Below are 24,067 nucleotides of genomic sequence, written 5' to 3'. Positions count from 1 at the left end.
GTGGGGCTGCACGCGTCTGTGCTCACGGCCAGCGGCCGAGGGGACACAGTGAGTGGCCGAGGAGGACGAGGTGCCACGACTCACCGGCATGGAGCAGAACGCCGGGTGGCGGCAGGTGGATGAGCGCAGCGGGGGGTCGCATCTCACAGAGAAAGGGAAGGGCCAGCCGTGTAGGCCGTGGCCACGGTGACGGGCGGGCTGACCTGGCGGGGAGGGTGGCACCTGCCCGAGCCCTGGCTAACCCTGCCCCCTGCCCCCTGCCCCCCGATGACAGTGTTTGGGCAATAGGGGAAGTGTAAATAAAGGCCGGTCTGGGCCGATATCGTGGAGCTGATTCCAATTCATACTGATTGTTTTAGATCGCCTGATAGTCTTTGCCTTTCGTGACTCCTTGTGATTTACCAGCAGTTACTTTTCAGAAGGGCTGTCCCTGGGATGGCTCAGAGCTGAGCTGTCACTTCCGCAGCCTCCAGAGGACTCTGCCCTGTTACCCCCGACTCCCCACCCCCCCGCCCCCCCACCTGCACAGTGACGCGGGCAGGGAGGCACGTGGGCAGGGCTGGCAGGGCCAGTGCGGGCGGGGACAGCAGTGACAGCGGGGCCAGTGCGGGTGGCAGGGTGGCCGCTCTACATTATTTCTGCCTTTCTGGGTCTAGCCAAAAGTTAGCTGCTGGGGGTGGGGGGTGTCTGTGTGTCCTGTGTGGCCCCGGGAGGGGTGTGCTGAGCGTGGCCGGGCCAGGCCTCACGGGAGGAGGCAGAAGGGCGTGTGTGTTCTCGGGCACCGTGTCCGCCTTGGGGGCGAGCCGGGTGCTGGGAGGGCCGGCGCTAACAGAGAAGGGGCAGAACAGGCACCTGCTGCCGGGGGTGAGCGCGGACGGAGCGTGTGCCTAGGCCGAGCGGGCGGAGGGGGCGCGTCTGCTGTCGCCGAGCTGGCGGAAGGGGGTGGGGGCATCACCGCACCTAACCTTGGACATGGGCTTCGCCCTCACAGTGTCACTGCTGCTGGGTGTGCAGAGCAGGGCTGTGTGGCCAGCGCCAGGGACGGCCGCCAGCCGGACCCCGGCCTGACCTCTGGGGATGTGGGGTGGGGTCCAGAGGGCTTCCCTGTGCCTGGACAGTGGGTGTGAGCCCTGTGGCCGCTGCTGGGGTCTAGAATCTTTGTGGGTGCTGGGGGCCCATGAAAACCCTGGGTGCTGAGGCTGGCGTGGCTCTCAAGGCAGCAGAAGACCGGCACACAGCGCTGCCTCTGCTGCTGCCGAGCGTCACCCCACTTCTGGCCCTGCCGGGGCCTCCTCACCTGTCCTGGATGTGTCCCGGGGAAGATGGCAGCTGCGAGGACCCCATGCTGAGTCCCATGGGTCCTGCCAAATCTCTGGGTGTGGCCCCAGGGGCCCCACCAGAATGCCCACCGCACACAGGGGCAGGGGCAGAGGGGTGCGTGGGGTGAGGCAGAGGGAGCGTGGCGTTGCTGAGGGAGGCCCCGCGGCCTGCCCATGGCGGGGTGGGCCAGAGAGCTGGGCCTCGCTAAGCAGTGGACACCCTGGGCTATGTGCAGGGCGCTGAGTGTCCCGCAGGCAGTGTCTCACCTTGGGCAGGGAGGCGCGGGACCCCGAGCTCTGGGTGGTCATGGTGAGCACGGTGGTGATGCCCAGGCCCACGCGGGCCGGCGCCGCGTCCATGTTGATCCAGAAGGAGATCCAGGAGAGGATGACGATGAGCAGGCTGGGGATGTACATCTGGATCAGGTAGTAGCCCATCTGCCGCTCCAGGTGGAAACGGGCCTCGATGCAGGTGAATTTACCTGCAAGACATGATGGCGAGCTGGCCAAGGCACGGGTCGCAGGGGCAGGCCGAGTCCGAAGGGTTGGGCATTGGGCTGGCCTGCCTCCTGCCCGGGCCTGTGACCTGGGGCGAGACTGTCCCATCGGGCCCCCCGGCGGGGCTCTGCCGGCGGTGCTGTGAGGCGCTGGTGGGTCCTGGGGCGCCCTCGCAGCTGTTCGGGCTCAGTGATGCCCCTGCTCCTTCAGCCCTGCCCCGAGGGCCCTTCGGGAGCCCCGTGGGGTCGTGGCTGGGGTGTGGCCAGGGGCGTGACCAGGGCGGGCCGGGCGGCGGCCCTGCCCCCTACCTGTGTTGTAGTGCTTGGTGCAGTATCTCAGGTCCTTCTCCTCCTTCAGGATGAACTGGGGCAGCGTCAGGCCATCCGCCACCTGCACGGCGCCCTGCTCCTGCCACTCGAAGATGAGGTCGTTCATGGTGTAGCCGACTGGGGGCAGAGCGGGGGTCAGGGCCCACAGCCTGCCCTCGGGGCGGGGCCGGGCTTGCTTTCCCTCAGGGGGGTGAAGGCCGGTCAGGGGCTCCCAGCGGCTTCCTCCCTGTGCGGCCGGCCCCGCCCCAGGCCACGTTGGTGTCCGAGCGCGCTGGCCTCTCCTGCCCACCGGGCCGCCCTCTGGGGCTGACCCCGCCCATGGGGCCGGAGTGGGTCTGGCCAGGGGCGCTGCGGGACCCGCGGCAAGTGACAGAAAGCTCCCCTGGGGCTCCCCGGGAGGGCGGCCAGAGCTGCCCCGGCCCTGCTGCCCAAGCGCACTGCCCGGTTTGTTTGTGCTTCAGCCGGTGAGGATCGGGCTGGCTTCTGAGTTGGCCGCAGAGACGTGCGCCTGCTGGCCTCTGCCCTGCCAGGCCTCCTCCTCCCTCTCCTCTCCAGCAGGGGACTCCCCAGCCCGGCCGTGCTGTCCCAAGCCCCCTCGTCTTCGCCCTCTCCCCTCCCTTCCCCTCTCTTGCCTCCCGAGTCTCTTCTCTGGGAGGCCACAGTCCGCCTTGAAGGCTCACGGCCCAGGCCAGCCCTTTGTGTGAGCTGGGCGGGAGGCCCCCGACAGGACGCCTTGCTCGCTCTCCCCCCAGCTGGAGCGCAGCGTCCAGGGCACCCGGACCGGCCTCCCCAAAGCCGGGGCTCGTCACACAGGATGTGGGGGGTGTATCGCTACTGTTTTCTAGAAGCCACACCCCTGTACTGGGCGTCCTGAGAGCAGCAGCCTCGGGAGCTCTCCAGCCCCGAGGGGTGGGGGTGGGGGTCTCATGCGAGGGACTCACAGCTCTCCAGCTGCATGATGCACGTCTGCACGTCCATGGGGAAATTCTTCAGGTCCATGGGGCAGGCGAGGGTCAGGGTGATCCTGGGAAGAGAAGGGGGCGCAGTGATGGCCCCATATCCATTCTCGTTACCCTCAGAAACCAGCCAGCTAGGAGAGGCTGAGGTGGTGGGGGGGGACTCTCCCTAAAAGACAGGTGTTTTCTCAACGTTCAGGTATGTGAGCTCAGAGAGGATGGTCCCAAAGCCACAGCGTCCGAACTTCTGGGTTTCGTTGGGAACCTACCTTAGGAAGCTGCCCGGGCCGCGGGGCCCCTCCCTGCTCTGCAGGGCCCTCAGAGGGGGGCGTGGGAGAGCTTGGCTGGCGGCCTCGGGCAGCCCGCTGCACCTGCTGTGGCGGGGAGTGGCTGTGTACCCCTTCTCCGGTGGGCGTGTCCAGACACAGCTGGCTGCATCTGGGGGCTCCCGCTGAGTCAGCTGCAGGCAGTGGAGCGCCAGGTTCCTGGGGGAACTGTTTCTTTGGGGTGATTTCCCCCTTCCCTGTGCAAAGCAGCAGCCTCAGAACTGAGTGGGTACCCTCAACAGAATGGAGGTGCCCTCCCAGGGAAGGCTTTCGGGGCCTGGGAGCCCGAGCTCGCCCAGCAGGCTCTCCTCTGCCAGCTGGGAAGGGGCGCAGGGGAGGGCAGGACTCCTGTTGAGCCAGGCCACGGGCTGGGGGCTCAGTCAGGGCTCCAAGTCCCTGCCTGAAGCTGAGACCCGTGCTGGCATTCAGCACTGCTCCGTGGACAGCTCCAAAGGGGGGGCGGCCCCCCCACAGGTACCTGCCCCAACCAGAGACTCGTGAGCCCCCCCACCTTCCCTCAGCTCAGCCTGTGCATCGTGGCCCTGAACACCAGTGCAGGCCAGAGGGGGCAGGGAAGGGGTTGGAGGCAGGGGAGGGTGGAGGGAGACAGAAGGGGGTGGGAAGGGGAGGGGACAGGGAAGAGGGTGGGTGCAGAGGAGGGGAGGGCCGGAAGGGGGGAGGGGGCAGTGGGGGAGGGGAGCAAGGCCGGTGCTCCAGGCTGAATTTTGAAGACAAAGGCTCCCGAGGGGCAGCTGTCACACTGGGCTCCTCTCCTGGCGTCCTGCGACCTTGGGGCGGCCTCTTTCTGCTGGTGCCCTGTCCCCCCTGGTGCGGGGCTCAACTGGCGGGAGACTACCTGCCCCGGTCCTGCCACCCCCCGCCACCCTGGGTGGCCCCCGTTCCTTAGGGCAGGGGGCGGGCTCGGGTTGCCCCTCTTCCTGCTGAGGGTCCCCGCGGGCCTCCCCCAGTGACTTCCGCCCTGTCGGCCTCTCCTAAGCGCAGGGCCGGCGAGCACCCCGTCCCCGGGCGCTGCAGGGAGGGCCACTCATGACCAGCGTAGCCACCCGTCCGGCCGTTGGTCCCTCCGTCCACCCAGCCTCAGGCAGCAGGGAACGCTGCACCCCTTCCTGGCTCCGAGGGCGGCATATGCGCCCACAGAATGGAATTCAGGCTCAGCTGCCAACCGGCTGCGGGAACCCGGGGTCCTCACCCTCTACTCTGCAACATGGGTGCTACGCCACTGGCCCGTGGGTCCGGGCGGCCAGGGGTCTGTGTGTGCCCCCGGTGCCCGCTGCTGGGCGCCGGCCATCTCCGTGCCTGGAGAGAAGAGCTGGGGTGCGTTGGGGGCATGCGCCCGGGTGAGGGGCCTGGAAGGGGCCCACCCAGCACCTGCCGACCCGGGGAGAGGACGGGCAGGCCTGAGGAGAGGCCCTGGGGGCGGCGGCCCAGCAGGCACCACCCGGGCTCTGTGCCTCCGGCCTGCTGCTCGCTAAGAAGCTGGCGGGGCGGCCAGCCGGGCGGCCCCCCACCCCCAGGGCGCTGGCACGGCGCGGGCACCCCGCCCTTGGGAGCTCGGGGCCGCGCCCCAGCCCCGGGTCTTCCCGCCAAGCGTCCGCCCGGGGCGCCTTCCGGGGTCCGAGTGACCCCGTCTCCGAGGTGCGTCCTCGCTGGCCCGGTACAAGGATCCCGTCCCGGGCATCTCGGGGTGCGCATCCTAGTGCGGGGGCGGCCCTCAGAGCTGGGTCTGCGGGTGTTGTAAGGCCGTGGGGTCCTCAGGCTGATCCCCCTCTCCTGGCCCCGCAGCTTTGGGCAGGTGGGCGGGGCGGGCAGGTGGGCGGGGCATCGGTAGGTGGGCGGGGCGTCGGGCAGGTGGGCGGGGTGTCGGCAGGTGGGCGGGGCGTCGGGCTAAGGGGCGGGGCAGGGAGCCGGGGCGGGAGCATGGGCCAGGGGCGGGGCTTATGGGCAGGGGCAGGATGGGTGGGCGGGGCGTCGGGCGGATGGGCGGGGAAGGGGCGGGGCGTCTGGCAGGCGGGCGGGGCGTCGGGCAGTGGGCGGGGCAGGGCAGGTGGGCGGGGCAGGGCAGGTGGGCGGGGCGTCGGGCAGGCGGGCGGGGCAGGGCAGGCGGGCGGGGCGTCGGGCAGTGGGCGGGGCGTCGGGCAGTGGGCGGGGCAGGGCAGGTGGGCGGGGCAGGGCAGGTGGGCGGGCGTCGGGCAGGCGGGCGGGGCAGGGCAGGCGGGCGGGGCGTCGGGCAGGTGGGCGGGCGCCGGGCAGGCGGGCGGGGCAGGGCAGGCGGGCGGGCGTCGGGCAGTGGGCGGGGCAGGGCAGTGGGCGGGCAGGGCAGGCGGGCGGGGCGTCGGGCAGGTGCGGGCTCACCGGATGCTGTAGAGGACGTTGCCGTTGCGCGAGATGCGCAGCAGCTTGTTGTCGGTGGTGATCTCGTGGAAGTGCGCGCCCTTCTCGTTGGCGAAGAACAGGTCGGGCTTCCAGATGGAGTCCAGCATGGAGGGGTCCAGGTCCAGGGAGTCGTCGGGGTACTCGTTGTAGGCCAGCCGGGGGTCGTTCCACTGCTGCCGCAGGAAGATGTTCACGCGGTAGTCCTGCAGCCGCAGGGGGGGTCGGTCGGCGGAGGCGGGGGGCTGCTGCGGGGGCGCGTGCGGGGCGGGCGCGGGCTCCGCGGGCAGCCCCGCCCGAGCGAGTGAACGGCGTCCTTCCTTCTAAGAATCTTAAAAGTGAAGTTGAGACCCCCGTGGCCGTGTCCCCCCGTCCTCGGGCGCCTGGGCCCGGCTGAGCAGCCCCCACGGGCGTGCTGCCCATGGGGGGGCCTGTCCCCCCAGCGCCGGGCGCTGGCTTGGTCTCCTCATCTCTGCGCCCGGGCAGAGGGGGCAGCCGGGCAGCTTTGTGCCTTGGATTCGACATGGAACACGTGTGTTCACGTCGGCGTGCGTGCGTGTGCCTGTCTGGGCATGTGCGTGGTCTCTGGGTCTGCACAGATGTGTAGACTGTGCATGGGAGTGTGTTGTGTGTGCTCATGTGTCTGTGAATTTCACAGCCCCGACTGCAGGGTGCATGTCAGGTCACAGGACAGTCCAGTGTCGTCGCGGCACCTACGGGCTGCTCCGGCCTCAGCGTGGCGCGGGAGGCCTGTGGTTCGCTTTCCTGCACATGTGGTCGAGCCCTGCGGGGTCCTGCCTGCCCCAGGCCTGCCGAGCCCCCAGCAGGGTGACCGGGGTCCCTGGAGGACTCTGCGCGTCTAGCGGGTGTGTCTGCAGCACCTGCACCAGGCGCCACGGGGCCAGCGTCCCCTCTAACGTGGGCCGGCGCTCCAGGAAGCCTGACTTAGACCCCATAGGGGGAGACAGGGAGCTGCCCCGGCGGGGGGAGGGGCCGGGAGGGGCGGTTTGGACTCCAGCTGAATTTGAAGTGGGGCCGGATGCTCTTGCATTTGCACTGTCACTGGTATTTAAAAATATTTTATTTTTTCTTATTATAAAAGTAAGTAAATGTTGATTTAAAACAATGTAAATGTGTATCACCTAAAAGGAGAAAGCTAGGACAGAACCAGAGGGTCTCTGCTGAGACCACTAACGGGACGTGGAGCCTGAGGTCTGGGGCACCCCCAACCCCGCTCTCTGGTGCTGGGCCCCCCTCCCTCCCCGGCGCCCCCTCCCTTCCCCACACCCGCCCCTCCCCCGCGCCCCTCAGCACTCCCAAGGGTTGTGGCCATTGATTTCTCCTCCTGGCTGGGAAGCCGTGGCAGGAACAGTCTGGAAGGATCGATGGGATCGCTGTCGTGGCCGGGAGCCAAGGCCGCCTGCCGTGTTGGACACGCAAGGTGCATGTTCACATCAGGGTTGGGGAGCACGCAGGAGCCCCCGGGGCCGGGCAGGAGGGAGTTCCGAGCTGTCCCCAGGCCCCCCAGCTCCCTACCCCTCCTCGGAGACTGGAATGGGGTGGCCGCCTGCCTGTGACCGAGCCGGCACACGGGATGAGGCTGCCCTGGGCCCGGCCCGGCCTCGGAGTCTCGGGCAGGGTCTCCTTCCTGGCCGGCTGCTCCGCTCAGCCTCGTGCCGGGAGGCTGGTGGGAGGTGTCAGAGAGCAGGGTGCTGGGAGCAGGGCGTGTCTCCACAGGCCCTCCGGGGGCAGGCGAGGCCAGGCTCACCACGGGGCTCGCCAGGTGCCATCAGCTGCTCCTGCTGGCTCCGGATACCTGCAGGCCGCTGTGACCTGCCAACACCTGGGCCTCCATGCCACCTCCATGCTCCAGCCCCTGCAGCCCGCCCTCTTGCTCTCGGCTTGGAGATGGCTTCCTGGGGGCGCGGGGTCTGGGGAAGCCCTAGGAGGCGGGCTTGGAGCCACCCGTCATGGACCCTCCTCTGAGGTCGCGTCTGGGAGGCCACTGTGCTGAGCTGTCAGAGCAGTGTGTGAGCCGAGATCGGGCGGGCGTGATGACGTGCCGGGAGAGACCTGGGCTCTGGGGCCAGCCCGTCCCCACGTGGGCGCCAGCTACGTGGCTGACCAGGTGGGACAGCAGTGTCCAGGAGGCCGGGCAGTGCCTCTTCACTGGCCGTGTGCAGAAGCCTGTTTCCAGCTGCCCTCACGTGCTTTGCAGATGTTGCTGCTCCGAAATAGCCCATGTGGCTATTTGACCTGTCTCGGGCCTGTCAGGGGTGACGTGGGGCCTGCCGTCTCCAGGGGCGCTGTGGCCTGCAGGTGACACGTGGAGCCTGCCCCCGGGGGGCAGAGGTGGAGGGGCTGGCGGGGGGAGTCCCAGCCCTACTCCGCTCAACCGGAACAGCTGCCTCAGGGTTGAGCAAAGCACTTCTGAGATTCTCCGGCTGGGCAGGCCCCATGCGTGCACAGGCTCGGGAGAGGAGCCCGTTCGTGGGGGTCGGGGGTTCCGCGGTAAGGGGCAGGGCCCCGTCCTGGGCTGGGAGGCGGAGCTGCTGGGCTCCAGGTGCGGGCAGGCTCCCCCCACAGTGCTGGGCAGCCACATGCCAGGCGTGTGGTCAGCAGTGCGGGCGGCCCTGGACGCAGAGATGTGGAGGGAGATGCATCTGTGCTCTCCATGGAAGCAGACTGGACCCAGCATGGCCCCCCGTGTCAGCTGCTGCCCGGGAGGTGGGCCCAGGATGCTGGCGGCTGGGTGGAGGCCCCAATGGACGTTGCTGAGGCCGTGGTCAAGGAGGAGGCAGGGGCCGGCGTGGTTGCTGGGGGTGTCCAGATGCCCCTGGAGGCCCCTCACGTGGAGGGCAGGTGTCGGGTGACGGGAGAAGGTGGGAAGATGGGCTTAAGGGGCGTCCGGCCACCTGAACTCTTGGCTCCGCTCGACGCCCCGACCCAGAAGCTGTCGGACAAGGGGCACGTGGCCCCGGCGTGGTGGCTGTCGTGTGTCTTGAGCTTCCAGCCCCAAAGGGGTGGGTGCCCCCTTGGTTTGGCTGTCCCCCCCGACACACCCTGATGACATAGCCCGACCTCCGCTGTCCTCTTTCTTGGGGGTGCAGGGCATGCCTGTCTGTGGGGGTCTCTCCAGGCCGAGGGCCGCCTGAGCACAGCCCCACGCCTTCAGAGGATGGAGACGCCAGTGTCCATCGATCTGGGCATGGGGTGTTGGTGGCTGCTGGTGGCGTTGCCTTGCTGGGCTGGACCAGAGCCTAAGGCCATGCGGGGGCTGTGGGGCTGGAGGGGGCCACGTGGGGCCACGCGGGACCATGGAGGACCCTGGCAAGGGTGGGAAGGATAAATGAAGAAACTCCTGGAGGCGCCCCCATGCCATGTGTCCTGCGCAGCGGCTCAGTTGCAGGCCTGGGACCGCATCCCCGAGGCACTGACCACAGTTGAGCTGCAGCTCCAGCCTGGTCCTGATGCCTGGTCGGGGTCTGTCCATTGCACCTTTGTGTCCACGGGTGTGGACTGTTGTCTGACGGGGGTCACCATGCACCAGGGCCAGTGTGCCCTGAGCCAGGCCTCCCCACCCCGCAGGAGAGGCCAGAGCACCTAGGAGTGGAACATCAGACACAGACACACGGACACACACACACGGACACACAGATACACACAGACACACACACGGACACACAGACAGACACACACAGACACACGGACACACAGACACACACAGACGCCAGACACACACAGAGACACACAGACACATAGATACACAGTGACACAGACAGACAGACATACACAGGTGTGCAGATACAGAGACACACAGCGATGGCAGAAACACAAATACACAGACACACATACACAGACATGCCCCCGTTTCCATGGCTCCACAGGACTCGGCTGTGGTCATGCCCATGTACACACTCACATGTGCACCACACATGAATCAACACACCTGTGCTTGCACACTGACACATCTGGAAACGCTCACACCCTGTCCGCATGTGCCCACACACACACACACACACACACACACACACAGGTGCTGTGCTGAGGGGCGTGCCCTCTGTGGGCACCACCACGGACACCACCAGCTACGCAGAGAGAACACACATGCACATCCAGCCACAGCCTCCCCGCCACATGCAGTGCACACACAGTACACACGCACACCCAGCCACACGCTCGTGGCACTCACACCATGGCACGGTGCCTATGCTTCTCTGCTCACAGCTGTTGACTTGGTCTAAACCTCGTGTCCACGCGCCTCTGTGGGAGTTTGTGCTGCCCCCGCACATGCACGTGCACACAGACTTGCAGGCGTGGCCTGCACACCCACGTATGCTCACAAGCACGTGTGTCTCGGCCGCGGGGTCCCGAGAGGAGACGGGTGGGGGTGCCCGCGCGGGGCGGACTTGCTCCACGCTGGTTCTGGGGCCACGTCCGTCCACGCTGGGCTTCGTGGTCCCCTGTCACCATAGATGGCCTCTCCAAGGCAATTTCCTGCAATTTCTTCCACCGCTGAGATTTTGGGGTCCCCCTGAGTCATCTGGAGGTTACGCGCATCCCCATGGAGCCCAGTGCCACGCCCGGTGGATGAGCAAGCAGGGACGGCCCCTGTTTTGGGCGAACTTAGCAGCCAGACACCACGTGTTGGGGGCTGCCCGCGTCCCTGTCTGCGCCCTCACTGGCCCCCACTGGCCACTGCTCCTCCGGGGGTGCGGAGCCCCCGCTGGCCACTGCTCCTCCGGGGGCGCGGAGCTGGTGTTGGGGTTTGCTCTGGGCCCTGCCAGAGGTGGTGGTGCTTGGGGTGCGGCTCCGCCCTCCGTGGGCATCTGGCCCTGGTCCCCGGCTCCAGGATGCGCGTCGCGGGCTCTGGGACCCCGAGCAGGGATGTGGTGTCTGGCTGTCAGGGTGGCCGCTGAGGCCCCGTCCTCTGGACGAGCCAGAGAGCGAGTCTGGAAGGCGGGAGACACACGACTGGGGGCCACGGGTCCTCGCTGTGCACTGAGCTCCGTCTGTGTAGCTGCCGGAAATGGTCACCCGGCCTGGGCGCTGCCCCGTCCCCATCTACAGAGGACGCCGCTGCCTGGGGCCGCCTCCCAGGGGGAGCCCGGCGGGGCCAAGCCCTGTCTTCGGGGCAGGTGCTTCTCCTCCTCAGCAGCAGGGAAGGCAGGCGAGGTGGCCCCAGAGAGGCCGGGGCCAGCGCCGGGCCAGGGGCTCCAGCATCCGCCGGAAACACAAGGGCCTCGGCTGACCTCCCTGCGGCGAGCGCTTCCCTGCACGCGTCCTCACCCACGACCTCGGCTGTGCCACGCAGGGTCACAGGCCGTGACCCAGGCCAGAGGCTCGTGGGCTGCGGCTCCCCCCACAGGCCCCGCTGGCCACTCGGCGGCGACGCCCGTCCTTACAGGAAGGAGCCCGTGTCAGGCGGGGGCCCGGCCGGCCCCTCCGGAGACCGGGCAGGGCAGAGACGCACCCGTGGCCTCAGCGCCGCCCCTGACGTTTTGGGGTCTGGATGCGGGACTCGTCATTCAGCAAAAAGTGGATGGCACCTGTCCCCCAGGGTGAGCCGCGCCGCCTGGCCCGGGCAGGGGCAGGGACTGGGCGCCCACGGTCGGGGCCGCTGTGAGCAGGGCCGGCTGCTCTGTCCCCGCAGCCCCAGAGCCTCCCTTCTCCACAGGGGCCGGTCACTCCCGCCAGCACCCTCCACAGCTGCTTTCAGGCACCGAGAGCTAAACCCTTAACGTATCGTCACGTTTATTTGCAATCATTCATCTCACGCTCCCGCGGCAATTTGAAAAATGTAGCAACAACGGAAGCAGAAAATAGGAGCTTCCCGGGAGGCCGCGGCCCGGGCAGCCGCGGGGGCGACGGTCTCTGCTTCTCTCTCTACCTAGCGCCGCGCTGGGTCTTAATGGCCCCGCGCGGGGCTGCTGGACGCCGCCATGGCAGGAGGCCCGAGACCCCCGCCGCGGTCCCCCCGCCAGCCCGTCACCCGCCCCGGCAGCCCCTCGGAACAGGCGGCTGCCCCGCGACCCCGGGGCGGGCCTCCCCCAGGTCACCACCACGGCGCAGCCTGAACGCCCTGGCCGCGCGGGGTCCGGCCTCCGCGCACTCACCATGGTTGTCTCTGCGATGGAGCCGAAGCTGTTGATGAAGATGTTGCAGCTGACGTTCACCGGGGGACCTGCCGGCGGGGAGGGGCCGCTGAGTGCGCCGCAGGCCCAGCCTGGGGCGGCCCCTTCCTGGGTGCGGGAGGGTGCCCGGGCCAGGGCGGCCCTGTGTGCCCCCACCCCGCCGGGCCCCCACCCATCTCAAGGCCGGGGGCCGCGCAGGCCCAGGCACGGAGCCCTCGGTGGCTCATCACCCTCCGCAGGGCCGGAGCCCGCTGGCCCCACCGGCCGCCAGGTGTCCGCGCGGCTCCGGCACTCGGAGGCCATCTGGGCACCCGCCAGGAACGGCGAGTTCTTTGCCTTGAACTCCTGAGCCGAGCGCGGTTGCCTGGGAGGGCGCCGGGGCGCGGGGGTCTGGGGTCTGGGGCCCTTATGCGCCTTCCAGGCAGCGTCTCCAGTCCCGCCCCAAGGAGAAGGGAGTGTGGGAGTCTCTTGGGGGGACCTCCGTGCCCCGTTGTCATGACGGTGGCCCTGTCATCCTTTGGGAGTCTGGCGGGATCTGCTGTTGTGCGGCGCTGGCCGCCCCGCCTGCCCCACCCCCGGGCCGGGGGAAGCCTCTGCCCTCACCTTACGCAGCAGATGGCCGGACAGGCCAGCGTGACCTGGTAGTAAGCGCTCGGGGTGGGGGGTCCCCCATCTGCTCCCAGAGCTGGGCGCGCGAGCTCACGGCTGCTGCCGTGGTTTGGGAGGTGGTTTGGAGAGAGGAGGGTCACAGTCAAGGTGGGGGGAGGCCGTGAGATTCCGGCTTCGGGGAGCTGAGCGGAGGGCAGTGGTGCCCTGGAGGGCGGGGTGTGCAGAGGGCGGGGCGGAGGTGTGGGGGGCGTCGGGGGAGCCCACATGACACGGTGGTCTTGAACTGACCTTGAGGACTGAGGGGATAGCCCTTCCCGGGAGGGTTGCGGGGAGCATCTCCTGCTGGTCCCGGGAGCCCCAGGCCGGAGGGGCAGCATGTGTTTGAGGACCCCCTGGACCCCTGGGCCCCCAAGCAGAGGGCCGGGACCCCAGCCTGAGCTTCCAGGTGTGGGAGGGAGGCAGAGGCGCTGACCCACTGCCCGTGGCGCCAGCCCCTCCTGCGTCAGCCCTGGCTCTCGCCCATCTGGGCACACGCCTGGCTTGGGCAGCTGCGGCCGGAGGGCCTGGCCCAGCCAGCTCGCAGGTCTTTCTCTGGGGGCCCAGCCCCGGCTTGCAGCCCTGGGCCTGCACCTCAGGCAGCCAGACCCTTCTCTGGGTCACGGCATGTGGGGCGCCTGGAGGGAGGCGCTCCCTGGGGACACTGTCTACGGGCCTCGCTCCTGGGTTCCAGCCTGGGCTCTCCTGCAAGGCCCCTCCCAGGACCTTCCCGAGCTGCCTGCTCTCCTGGAGGGTCCCCGGAGGAGGCCTGGCTGCCGAGACCTGCCCTGCAGCCCAGGGCCATTGTCTGCCAGCTCCCTGGGGGCCCTGCCCTCTGGGCCGGGCTAGGGGCCAGCGCCCTGGACACCGCTGCGGGCCTTCTTGGGCAGCGCCTTCCCAGCAGCGCCCCGTTCCCACTCCTGCTCTGCCGCCTCCCGCTCTGCCCGGCTCCTTCCACGCGGCTCAGGCCCGGGGCTCCCCCTCGCGTTCCCAGCCCCACTCTGTGGTCTCCTTTGCCTCCTAAAGGTAAGACGCCCTGAGTTACTGCAGGCCCCGGAGGGTCAGAGCCCCGAGGCTGCCGGGCGGTGCCGTAGCTCCCAGAGGAGCTGGGTCCTGATTTGCGGGTGCAGGAGGGCGCTGCTGAGAGGCCCTGGGGGCGCGGTTCACTGAGCTAAATCTGAAACTAAATTATCCTGGAGAAAATCACAGTGCGACGCCTTCGGTGGCGGGTGGTGCACAGATTCCATGAAATATTAAAGTTTAATTTTGACTGCGGCGGCGTCCGTGCTGGTGCACCCCCGGCCTGGAGGCCCGGAGAGCTCTGGGGGCAGCCGGCCCGAGGGACGGTCACTCCGTGGGGCACACTGAGGCCGGACACTTGGGGGTCCTCAGGCCAGTGGGGACCAGACCCCCCTTGGCGCCCCGTCCTGCCTTCCCTGCCACACAGCCGTGCGCTCCGGCCCCCACCCCTGCCCTGCAGAGTGTCCGGCCGGGCCCCCGGCCCAGCAGGCCCCTTCGGGGGGCTCCCGGGCCACGCGGCCCCCGTGTGCAGGGTCACAGGGCTGCGCTGCTTGCCCTCCTGGGTGCCCTGGCTTGAGGGGGCCTTGGGTGGGGCTGCGTTGGTGCGGGGGAAGGGTGAGGGGCTGGTCGGTGGGGCTCGGGCAGCCTGGCCGCCTGCTCGTGGGCCCAGGGCGGGCGCATGCGGGGTGCCTGGATGTGGCTGTCCGTGGCCCTCTCCTGTGGTTTTACCCACACGCTGGCCGGGTTGCGGCAGCACAGTTGGGTTGGATTCCTAAGCTTTGTGGGGTGCGGGGGCCAGTGGGACGGCCATGCCGGGGCAGCTGCGGGGAGGGGGGAGGGGCCGGGCTCCTGCCTGCCACCTGCCGCAGCGCCGCACCCCTCTCCTGTGCCCGGGCAGGGCTGGACGGACATTTTCTCTACCTTTGAAGTTGGGCCTGATCCTGGCGTCGTATCCGGACGTCCTCCCCATCAGCTTGTCCAGGAAATCCGAGGGGGACATGGCCTTGGGTGTGGAGCGGGCAGCGTCGGCCTCCTTAGAAGCGGCCAGGCTGGGAGAGAGAGGAAGGTGGAGGGTGACTCTCCCTGCACGGTCCCAGCCTGGGCGTGTCCTGATGTATGTTGGCTGCAGCTCAGCCCACCTTGCCCCCAAGGTCGGGGCTTCCTATGAGGTCGGGGCCTTGAGGTGCAGTGGGCGTGGCCCCTGCAAGCGCGACCCCCAAGCCCCTGGGGCCCTCACAGACGGTCTTTTTGAGGCGCCCAGCACACTCAGGCTGAGCAGCGCCTGCTAAGTGGCTCCGGTGCCTGCCCCTGCAGGGGTTGCCGAGCCCAGCAAGCAGCTGGGCGTCAGTGTGGGGCGCCTCGGCAGAGCAGCCCCATCCTGGCCCTGACACCGCAGGCCACCCTGGGCGACGCCCGCTGACCTGCAGGGGCACAGACACTTCCATCTCTTAGCACATCCACAGCCCCCAGAGCGCCCGGCCCCAGTGCCCCGTCAGCTGTCCTCACGCTTCTCCCTTGTCACCGATGCCAGCCCCACGACAGCCGCCCCTGCACCCCAATGTCCCCCCTCACTTGGGAAGTGTCCCCGCACCTCCCCCTCCGGGCCCTCTGCAGTCTGGCCCCTGCAGAGGCTTGAGCCAGTGACGTCGGGCAGAAGATAGCCTCAGCCGAGGAGGAGCGGCACCAGGACAAGCACAGATGAGCACGTGCAGGGCTGAGGGCGTGACCGCCGCCACCCCCACTTCACTGCGCGCCCGCCCAGCCCCTGCACGACCCCGAGTCCAGGCGAGGCTCCAGGGGAGGCTCAGACAGAGCCCACAGCACGCTTGAAGCTCTCTCTGGAGGCGGCTCCCCACGGCCCTCCCGGGGACAGAGGCCTGCAAGCGCCGAGGGATGCTCTGCCCCCTGCTTGCCTGTCTCATGACTCAGACTCAGCGGGAGAATCCAGGAGCTCTGGGGGCCGTAAAGTGCGGGCCTGGTGCAGCCTGAAGCCTGCTCGTGCGCACGCCTCAGCGTGTGGGTCCATTCCAGTCCAGAGCTTCCAGCCTTGCCCCTGTGGCAGCGCCTCCATGACAGCACCACGCTGAGGTGACGCCCAGGTGGCCTGCTTGAGGTCCTGGCGCAGGGCAGCACCTGGCCAGCACCCCAGAGCCGGTCGCGGCAGCAGCTCCTTGATGAGGGAGACACTCCAGAAAGGCGGGGGCAGGAGTGACCCCTTCTTGGCTACTATTAAATCACCTCTCAGAATTTCCCCGTAGTTACTATTCTAGGGGTCAGGGATGGTTTAATAGACACAGATCAATCCCTATAACACACCACGGCAACACTAAGAAAGGGTAGAAGTCACAGGGTACACACCAGGCCGCCGGGGGGTTGTCTGCGACCTACAGCCCCACTTAGGGTAGAAGCAGCAGGTTAGGTGGGCTAGGAGGGACCCCTCAGTAGGACAAAGGTTGTGCATGACAAACCCCAGGTCACTATTATATGGACCGGTGGAAAACTGAAATCTTTCCCTGCAAAACCAGGAACAAGGCAAAGGATGCCCGTGTCACTTCTTCCGCCTAATCAAGTATTAGCCGTCTTGCTTAGCCAGTCAAAAGCATGAAGTTAAAGGAATCCAATTGAAAAAGATTTGCAGACAATGTATTACATGTAGAAAGTCCTAAATATCAAAAAACTGTTAGAAAAAAATAACTGAATATAGTAAAGTGGGAAGATACATTATCGACATACAAGTGTGTTGCATTTTTATATGCAAATAATGAGTGAGAAGAAAAAGAAACTAAGAAAATAATTCCATTCACAATCACATGAAAAAGAATTAAATACATGGGAATCAATCTCACTAAGGAGGTGAAGGATTTATACAACATAAACTACGGGACATTATTAAAAGATAAAGAACAAAAAATAGAGATGTTCTTCTCGCCGTGTTCATGGAAGGAGCATCGATATAGTCAAAATGACTCTATTACGAAAAACAATGTGTGGATTTGATGTAATCCCCATTCAAATTTCAAATATATTCTTCAATAAATTGACTAAAAATCAGTAAAATTTATACGGAACCATAAAGACTGTACATAGCTAAAGTCGTCCTCAGAAAAAAAAGAAAAATGGAGATACTGTGTTTCTTGATTTTAAATTCTATTATAAAGCAACACTAATTAAAACAAAGTGGCAGTGGGCAGCTCTCCGGCCACCTGTGACTGTGCACGTGCCTTTTTCTCTCTCTCCTTTTCCTAGTAACCCTGTCCTTTCAGAGTGTAAAAGAACAACAGTGGGCCTCCCCGGTGGCGCAGCGGTTGAGCACTGGGCTGCGAAGCTGCCCGCAGCCTCTGCAGCGCCGGTTCGATCCCCGGCCACCGGCGAGGGTCCCGCATGGCGCGCAGACCTCTCCTGCTGCGCCCGCTGCTCCCCTCAGCAGTGTCCTTCGGTCCTTCTGCCTGCTCTGCTCCCCGCTCTGGCTCTGGTGGATTCTCTCACCCTCCCGCGCTTCCCACTGTACCCGGTGCTTGTGTAAATAAATAAATAAATCTTAAAAAAAAAAAAAGGGAAAGAAAAACAACAATTAAAAAACCCCAAACAATATGGCGTTGGAATAAAAATAGACACAAGATCAATGGGGCAGAGTTGAAAGCCCAGAAATGAGCCCGTGCATGTACAATACTAGTTAATGACTGAGGCGTGAGGTCTACGCCATGGAGAAAGCGGAGCCTTTCGTGACAAGCGGAGCTGGGACTTCTGGACGCCACATGTGAAAGAACAAAGCTGGGTCACTCTCTAATTCCACACACAAACGTAAATTCAAACTGGATTAAGGATTTAAAAAGAAGACCCAAAACAATAAAATACATGGACAGAAACACTGGTGCCCGCGTGGAAACGCCACGGCGTCGAAGTAATGCCCCACAGCAAGGGGAATAAAAGCAAAAACAAACAAGTGGGATCATCTCACATGTAAAAGCTTTTCCACAGAGAAAGAAAATATTAGCAGATTGAAAAGATCGACTGATTAAAAGAAGCTTTTTATGCATCACACGTCCACGGCACACAGCGAGCACGTCCAGCCTGACAGAAGGGGAGGCAGCCCAACCGGACAGACAGCAGGGTCCGAGTGGACAGTCCACCAAAGACGAGGCCAGGAGGCCAACAGCCCAGAAAAAAATGCTGACTCTCGCTTCTAGCAAGGGACAGCCGGTCGCCACCACGGTGAGATGCCACCTCACCACTTGAGGACGGAAACTCAGGGGTGCCGTGAGGAAGGAGCCATGTGGTGGGAGGGGGAGCTGGTGCGACCCCTGGGGTCCTGGATGGCCGCGGGGCTCCCATGGTTGGGGTCTGGCCAAGGGACATCAGCTTCAGCTAGAGCCCGTGCCCTCGTGGTCACTGCAGCGCTGGACGTGGACGCAGCCGCCTCACCTCACAGTGTGGAACTGGCTCCGGCCGAATCAGGGGGATGGGATCATGGCTGCTGATGGTCAGGCACCCCGCGGGGGCCAGGACCTCCCCCAGGGGGCCAGCACCCTGCAGGTGGACGGGCATGAGTGTTATCTGTGCTCTTTGACTTGCACAAAAGGAAGAGCCGCTGCTTCTCTGTTTCCAGAGAAGTGGAGCGAGGCGGGGATGGTGGTTTGCGGCGCACCCTGGGGCCCCTCACGGGAGGGCTTGGGTGCGGCCTGGGCAGCATCCAGATGTGCTGGGAGGCTGGTCCTGCTTGCGTCTGCCCATAGCTCTGCTCGTCTGTGGCTGAGAACAGGCTGCTGTAGGGAGACTCTGAGGGGAATTCGGGCGTGCCGAGGGCCCCAAGCTGGCAGGGAGGGGCTGGCCAGCCCGGCGCCAGGGTGGGGGCTGCAGCACAGGCCGCCGGGTCCTGAGGGCTCTCCAAGGCTTCTTGCCTTCCTGCCCTGCGCCCCCAGCTCTCGGGGCGTGCTGGTGCCTGGAACACTGTGGACGCGCCATCTGACTGCATGGATCCAGAGCACTGGCTGACCTGGGCTGTGAGGGGGCGTGGGTGGGAGCTTCTGGAGGCTTCTCTGCATCGCCCCCCACCCCCAGCAGCAGCGCCTGGTGGACAGGTGGCTCTGGCCACTCCCTGGCATAGCCAGTACCCACTAAATTAATAGCATCACTTTGGCCATTCAATCCATAGGATTAAGATCCTCTGATGTAACGGAGGAGTCGGTGCCCAGGTGGACACCGTCCAGCCAGGCGTCCTCCCGGCTGGCCGGCTGCCTCGGACAGGGCTCTCTCCACCCTCCGGCGAGGAGCATTTCCTCTGGTGATGAAAGTAATGAGTGCACACTGGAAAAGTACAGCCGGTCCACAGGGCGAGGAGGCCCACCTGGAAATCCTCTTAACTATTTCTTTGAGTTTCTGACGCTTTCCACGGGGCCCGTGGCGGAGCTGACAGGACGGGGGAGCTCGGGGTCCCCAAGTCCCTTGCACCTCACATCACGTTTTGCCCAAATCAAGATTCTTATTTCTTTGGCTCGTGTAGGGTAGGAGAGAAGGTGCCAGGCTGCCCTCTCCCGCCGTCAGCGTTGACGAGGGATCCCTGCGGCCCTACACGCGTGGCTGAGGGCGGCACCTGGAGTGGGTGTGGGCAGCGTAGGTGGGCGCACCTGGGCTGAGACTGGCTTATAGGGGTGGCGTCACGGAGACATCAGTGGAACGGAACCAGCAGAAGAGGGGACTAAGAGCAGCAACAGAGCAGGAGCAGAGCAGGGGAGCAGCGGGCGCCGTGAGAGACCCCGAGAGCCCAGGAGGAGTGAGGACTCGCTGGGGCTGGGAGGCCTACCAGCCTCCCGGCACCCCTGCCGGCCCCCCGACCCCCTGCCTGCCTCCCAGCCCCCGGGCCCCCTGCCTGCCGCGTACCTGGTAAAAGCTCAACAAAAGCCTGAAAAGCCACCGAGGGCTCCGGGACTCTCCTGACCCGTCTGCCCGGGTATAGAGACCCTGCTCTGTGCCTTGCCGGCCCGACAGCTCGTGAGCTGTGTTCCGCTTACGGTGAACTTTATCAGCATTCTAGCAGAATCGGCCAGCTCCGGCGCCTGGTAAAACAGGATTCACGGCAAAGAAAACCATCCAGCCCCGCTGACATCCCACTGTGCTCCGTGGACTTAGGGGTGACTCGGGTCAGGCCCCCGTCCTCGCTGGCCTGGGTATCGCCCACTGTCGGCTCCCCTCTGGCCTCGGCGCCCCCGGGGGCGGGGGCAGGGGCTGGTCCTGGTCCTGAGCAGGAGGGTTCCTTGCAAACGCGCACAGGAACGGGCCACGCAGCCTCCTGTCCAGAGAGCCCCGCGTTCCTGCTTTGCCTTCCTCCTGTGGGGGCCGCCCGGTGGGGCCATCCCCCACCGCCTCACAGAGGAGGGGAGGGGCTCAGGGTTCACAGCCCGCTGGCCCCTCACAGGCCAGACCACCCTCCCCACCCCCCGCCGGGTTTCCTGGAGACAACTTGATTTCAGGGTGATGCGAGGCCAGAGGGGCGGCTGTGCAGCCTGGAAGGAGCAGGTCGGGCCGGCCGTGTGGAGAGGGCAGCAAGGGCCAGGAGAGGTGGGTGCAGACCGACGGCACACAGGGCACCCCCTGTCCTGGTGTGTGCCCGGGACCTGCCCATCTGTCACACGGACGAGGTGGGTGGAGCGACGGGCTGGCTCCGTGGGGCTGGGGGCGCTGGCCCTCTCCCAGGCTGCCCAGCTTGAGGCCCACGCGCGGAGCCTGCGTCCACTCTCTGCCGCTCTCTGCCCCGAGCCGCCGTCCTCGGGCACCAGACAGGCCTTCCTTGGCCCCGAGCGGAGTTTCCTGCCCCGTGTTCGGGTCTTGACGGTGGAGCCCAGGACTGCTGCACCGCTAAGACTGTCCCTGTCCTGAGGCCTCTGAGGGGGCCTGTCCAGGCTGGGAGCAGCCTTCCCGGGTGGGTGTGCAGCACGCAGCACGGATGTTGGGGGCCGGGGCTGGCACCGGCCGGCCCCACTACACAGGCAGGCCGACCGGGCCCCCAGCTGTTCACTGTGGAGCAGGACAGGGGTCACAGTGAGGCCCAGCAGGACTGTGGGGCGTGGGCCGGGCTGCTGCGGGACCAGGGAGCGGGGGACGTCTCTGACTGGGTGCACATGCCTGTCTGGCCCACGTGCTCTCTGGGGGCACACCAGGGTGTGCCCCTGTTTCACATGCACCCGGGGCCTGGCCAGTTCACAGCCCCGCAGGACACGGTCCAGGGGGTCAGTGTGATGCTACAGCTTGGGGCCAGGAAGGCGTGTCGTGCCATGGGGTGGGACAGGAGGCCTGTGCTTCCCCCAGGAGGCCATGGCTGGAGGCAGCCTCAAGGCTGAGCTGGACCTGGGCAGGGCAGGGCCCACCTGCCCGTGCTGCTCAGTCCTAAAGTGATGGGTCATCAGGATCCTTTCACACTGCAGACGACTCTCGGGGAGACTGAAATGCTGCAGACGAAGGGGGAGAAGCATCTGAAGGGCAGATTGGCGCGTCTGTGGGTGGAGTGGGCGGGGGCAGCCCGGGGTGCAGTGCGTGGCTCCGGGGGGGGCTCCCAGATGGTGCAGTCAGGGTGTGTGGGCTTTGGGGGCGCCCAGGCGGGGCGGTCAGGGCGTGTGGGCAGGATGGGCAGTGATGAGCTGCGCGTTGCCTGAGGGGCCAGCGTGGTTTGTTGTGGCCACTGCCCCCACCTCTCTCTCCCCACTTCCAACGGGGTGCTGCCTCTGTCCTGTGTGCTCCCCGGGGCCTGGACGCTCACGCAGGGGCGTGGCTGTGAGACAGTGAGCTGGGCTGCTTTTGAGAGAGAGGCCCGGGCGCTGCTGCCCAGGGGCTGCACATGGCGGGGCGGGGCACAGGGCTTCTCTCTGGACTCAGGCCCTGAGCGCTCTGCAGAGGGATGGAGAGGTCAGGGGCAGGAGAGGGAGGGATGGGGCTCTGGTCGACGATGGGCGGAGGAAGGGGCGCAGTCTCTGAGCAGTGGGGTCCTGGCCTCCCGTCACGCTGTACAGAGTGCCTCGGGGTGCCGGGCCACCCCCTCCATCAGTCCCACAGGCCCCCTGTGGGGTCCCTTTTCCCAGCCACATCCCCAGCCATGGGACAAGAGCTGTAGGGACCCGCCCACCCCTTTCGGATGGGGCCATCTGAGGACCCTTCCCAGGCGAGGCTCGTGCATGGGCGGGCAGGGCCCCGGGTGCCGTGCTTTCGGGCTGGCTGGTGGGAGCACTCGGGGCTGTGCGGGTGTGGGCGGGGCCTCCTTCACCCCAGGGCCCTTTACGGCTCCTCCTCCACAGAGTGACGCAGTAGATGGCATCAGGCGCCCCAGGCCCCCGTTGGCACCACGGAGTCTCCCCACTCAGACCTTGGCCCCTGAGGTGCGTGTTTGGGGGCTGAGAGCACCACAGTGCCACAGCCCCCCCCCCCCCAGGCTGGCATCAGCACCTCCTCCCTGGGCCTCAGGGACATGCTGGCCTGGATGCTGGGGCTGGGGCTGCAGAGCCCTCAGCCTCACTGCCGTCCCCGGGGATTCCGCCTCGGGCCTCTGCTGTGGCTGCATTTCTGCCCAGTCCCTGCCGAGTGGCAGGACAGAGCGGGTGTGAGGCTGACCGGCCATGGGCTGCGTCCCCAGGACACAGCTCTGAGTGTCTGCGGTCGCCCCAGGCGAGGCGGAGGGGCCGCCGGCCACTTCTCAGCCGGTGGTGACTGCTTTACCGTTAAGACTAAACTCATTTAGCAACAGACACTGAGAAACAGCCGAATTCAAAAGCGGGAGGTAATCTAATCGCGCTGAATTAGCCTGGGGAGACCCGGGGCCGTATCCACCCGCCGTATCCACTCAGGAAGCCACAAAGGGCCCTTTTATGAGGCCTTTCAAAGGCTCTGGGGCCCCAGGCCCCCAGCGCCCCCAGGGCCACCTCCCCAGCCTGGCGCTGCAGAGCCGGAGGCCGGCCCTCCTGGGCCTTTGTTCCCGGCGAGGTCTGGGGAGGCGCAGGCTGGGACAGACATCCTGTGCTCGGCCCACGGCCTGTCTGGGCCGGTCCCTGGCAGGCGGCCGCGGGCGCTGCTGTCCCAGGCCGCTCTGGTCCCGAAACCGGCTCTTACATAACCAAGGTGACCTCCTTCCAAGGGCCCTGTGGCGAGGCCTGGGTCTTCGTGGCCTGGTGTTATCCGGGCCATTTCGTTATCCAAGGGGGGCAGGCCTGAGTGTGGGGGCGCGGGGGGTCCTGGCCCTCACAGAGACCAGCTCGGCAGCCCCTGCATCCCGTCCACTTTGGGCAGCAAATCACAAGTCACAGTCCCCCCGGCTGGCTTCTCCCCGGAGGCTTCTCCCCGGAGGCGGACTTGGTCTCTGCTCACACACCTGCACCCACGGGCTCCCTCCTGCCCCGGCCCGCTGCCCTGTTCCTGCCAGAAGGCGCCAGGCCCCGCGGAGCCAGAGTCGCCCGCACGAAGGACATTGTCGGTTCATCCCCACGCTTCTTTGGAGGACAGAGAATAAATCACAGGTAGCATTTCCCAAGTAGGGTCCCTGGGCACCTGGCGGCTCATTCACTAGTAACACGAGGACCCAGAAGCCTTTCTAAACACTTCAAAGACGCTGAGAGGCCGAGATTTGCTCTGACATGGCCTGAGGGCCACCAGAGCCTCTGTCCTCACTCTGCGGTCAGCTCCAGGGGCAGTGGGCTTCTCCCCATGGCCAGCACAGCTGACACCATGGTGCCCTTGGTGGGTAAGATGTGGAAATAAGTTAATGATGAATGGGTTTGGCAAACAAAGTAACAAAAGAATAGCCTTTTGGAGGAGGAGCCCCTCCTCCACAGATCACTGCTTAGAAGGGGGAGGGCGGGGGAAGGGCGGGAGGGAGGAGGGAGACTTTCTTCACTTGAAAGCTGGGGCCTGAGGGTGGGTCACGCGTGTGCTGGATTCTGGACCCTGTCTCCGCCCTTTGGCCCGAGGCTGCTTTGCCCAAAGCAGCAGAAACCCGCAGAGCAGCGCAGGCCGGCCAGCGGCAGTCGCCATCCATCTCAGAAATCACCCTGGTGCTGCCGCTGACGGAGGAGTGAAGTCAGGGACGCACACAGGCGCGACAGTCACGGGAGGCAGGCTGTCCCTGGAGAGGCTCGGGGGCCCCTTTGAAGGGAGCCGCGTCCCCCTCTCTGCAAGGACAGGCTGCGCCTGTGGCCTCCATCTTCCCTGCAGAGGCGGGCTTGGGACATTCTGCCCGTTAGGGGGAAGCCAGGCTCGGGAAGGGGGTTGTGGTGGGGCCTCTCGCTCTACTGGAGATGTCGCCTGAGGCTGAAGGGAGCGCAGAGGGCGGAGCCAGTGTCTGGGCTGGGAGGAAACTGAGTCCCGGGGGAGGGAGAGCTGGGGGAGGGGAGGGAGAGCTGGGGGTGGGCTGGGGGCAGCAGCTGCTGCAGCGAGGGGCTGCCCAGGGGCCTTGACGTCCCTGTCACTGGGTGG

The 24,067-nt window shown here is 66.1% G+C and overlaps 1 protein-coding gene across 1 annotated transcript in view; it reads right to left on the bottom strand.

Moving 5' to 3' along the window:
- The window catches only part of GLRA1 (glycine receptor alpha 1), a 41,875-nt gene that overhangs the window by 5,663 nt on the left and 12,145 nt on the right, over nt 1-24,067 (bottom strand). The window contains exons 3-8 of the mRNA XM_054691565.1: nt 14,540-14,667; nt 11,936-12,003; nt 5,802-6,025; nt 3,088-3,170; nt 2,126-2,263; nt 1,587-1,801 (exon numbers count right to left, since the gene is read on the bottom strand). Of these exons, the coding sequence (XP_054547540.1) occupies nt 1,587-1,801; nt 2,126-2,263; nt 3,088-3,170; nt 5,802-6,025; nt 11,936-12,003; nt 14,540-14,667 (856 nt within the window). The remainder of the gene's footprint in view (nt 1-1,586; nt 1,802-2,125; nt 2,264-3,087; nt 3,171-5,801; nt 6,026-11,935; nt 12,004-14,539; nt 14,668-24,067) is intronic.

This window comes from Talpa occidentalis, unplaced genomic scaffold (assembly GCF_014898055.3).
Source record: "Talpa occidentalis isolate TD23 unplaced genomic scaffold, MPIMG_talOcc4v2.1 talOcc4.9, whole genome shotgun sequence".
In the NCBI taxonomy this organism is placed as follows: domain Eukaryota; kingdom Metazoa; phylum Chordata; class Mammalia; order Eulipotyphla; family Talpidae; genus Talpa; species Talpa occidentalis.
The sequence above is the reverse complement of the archived record's forward strand: the minus strand, read 5'-3'. Positions and strand labels throughout refer to the sequence as shown.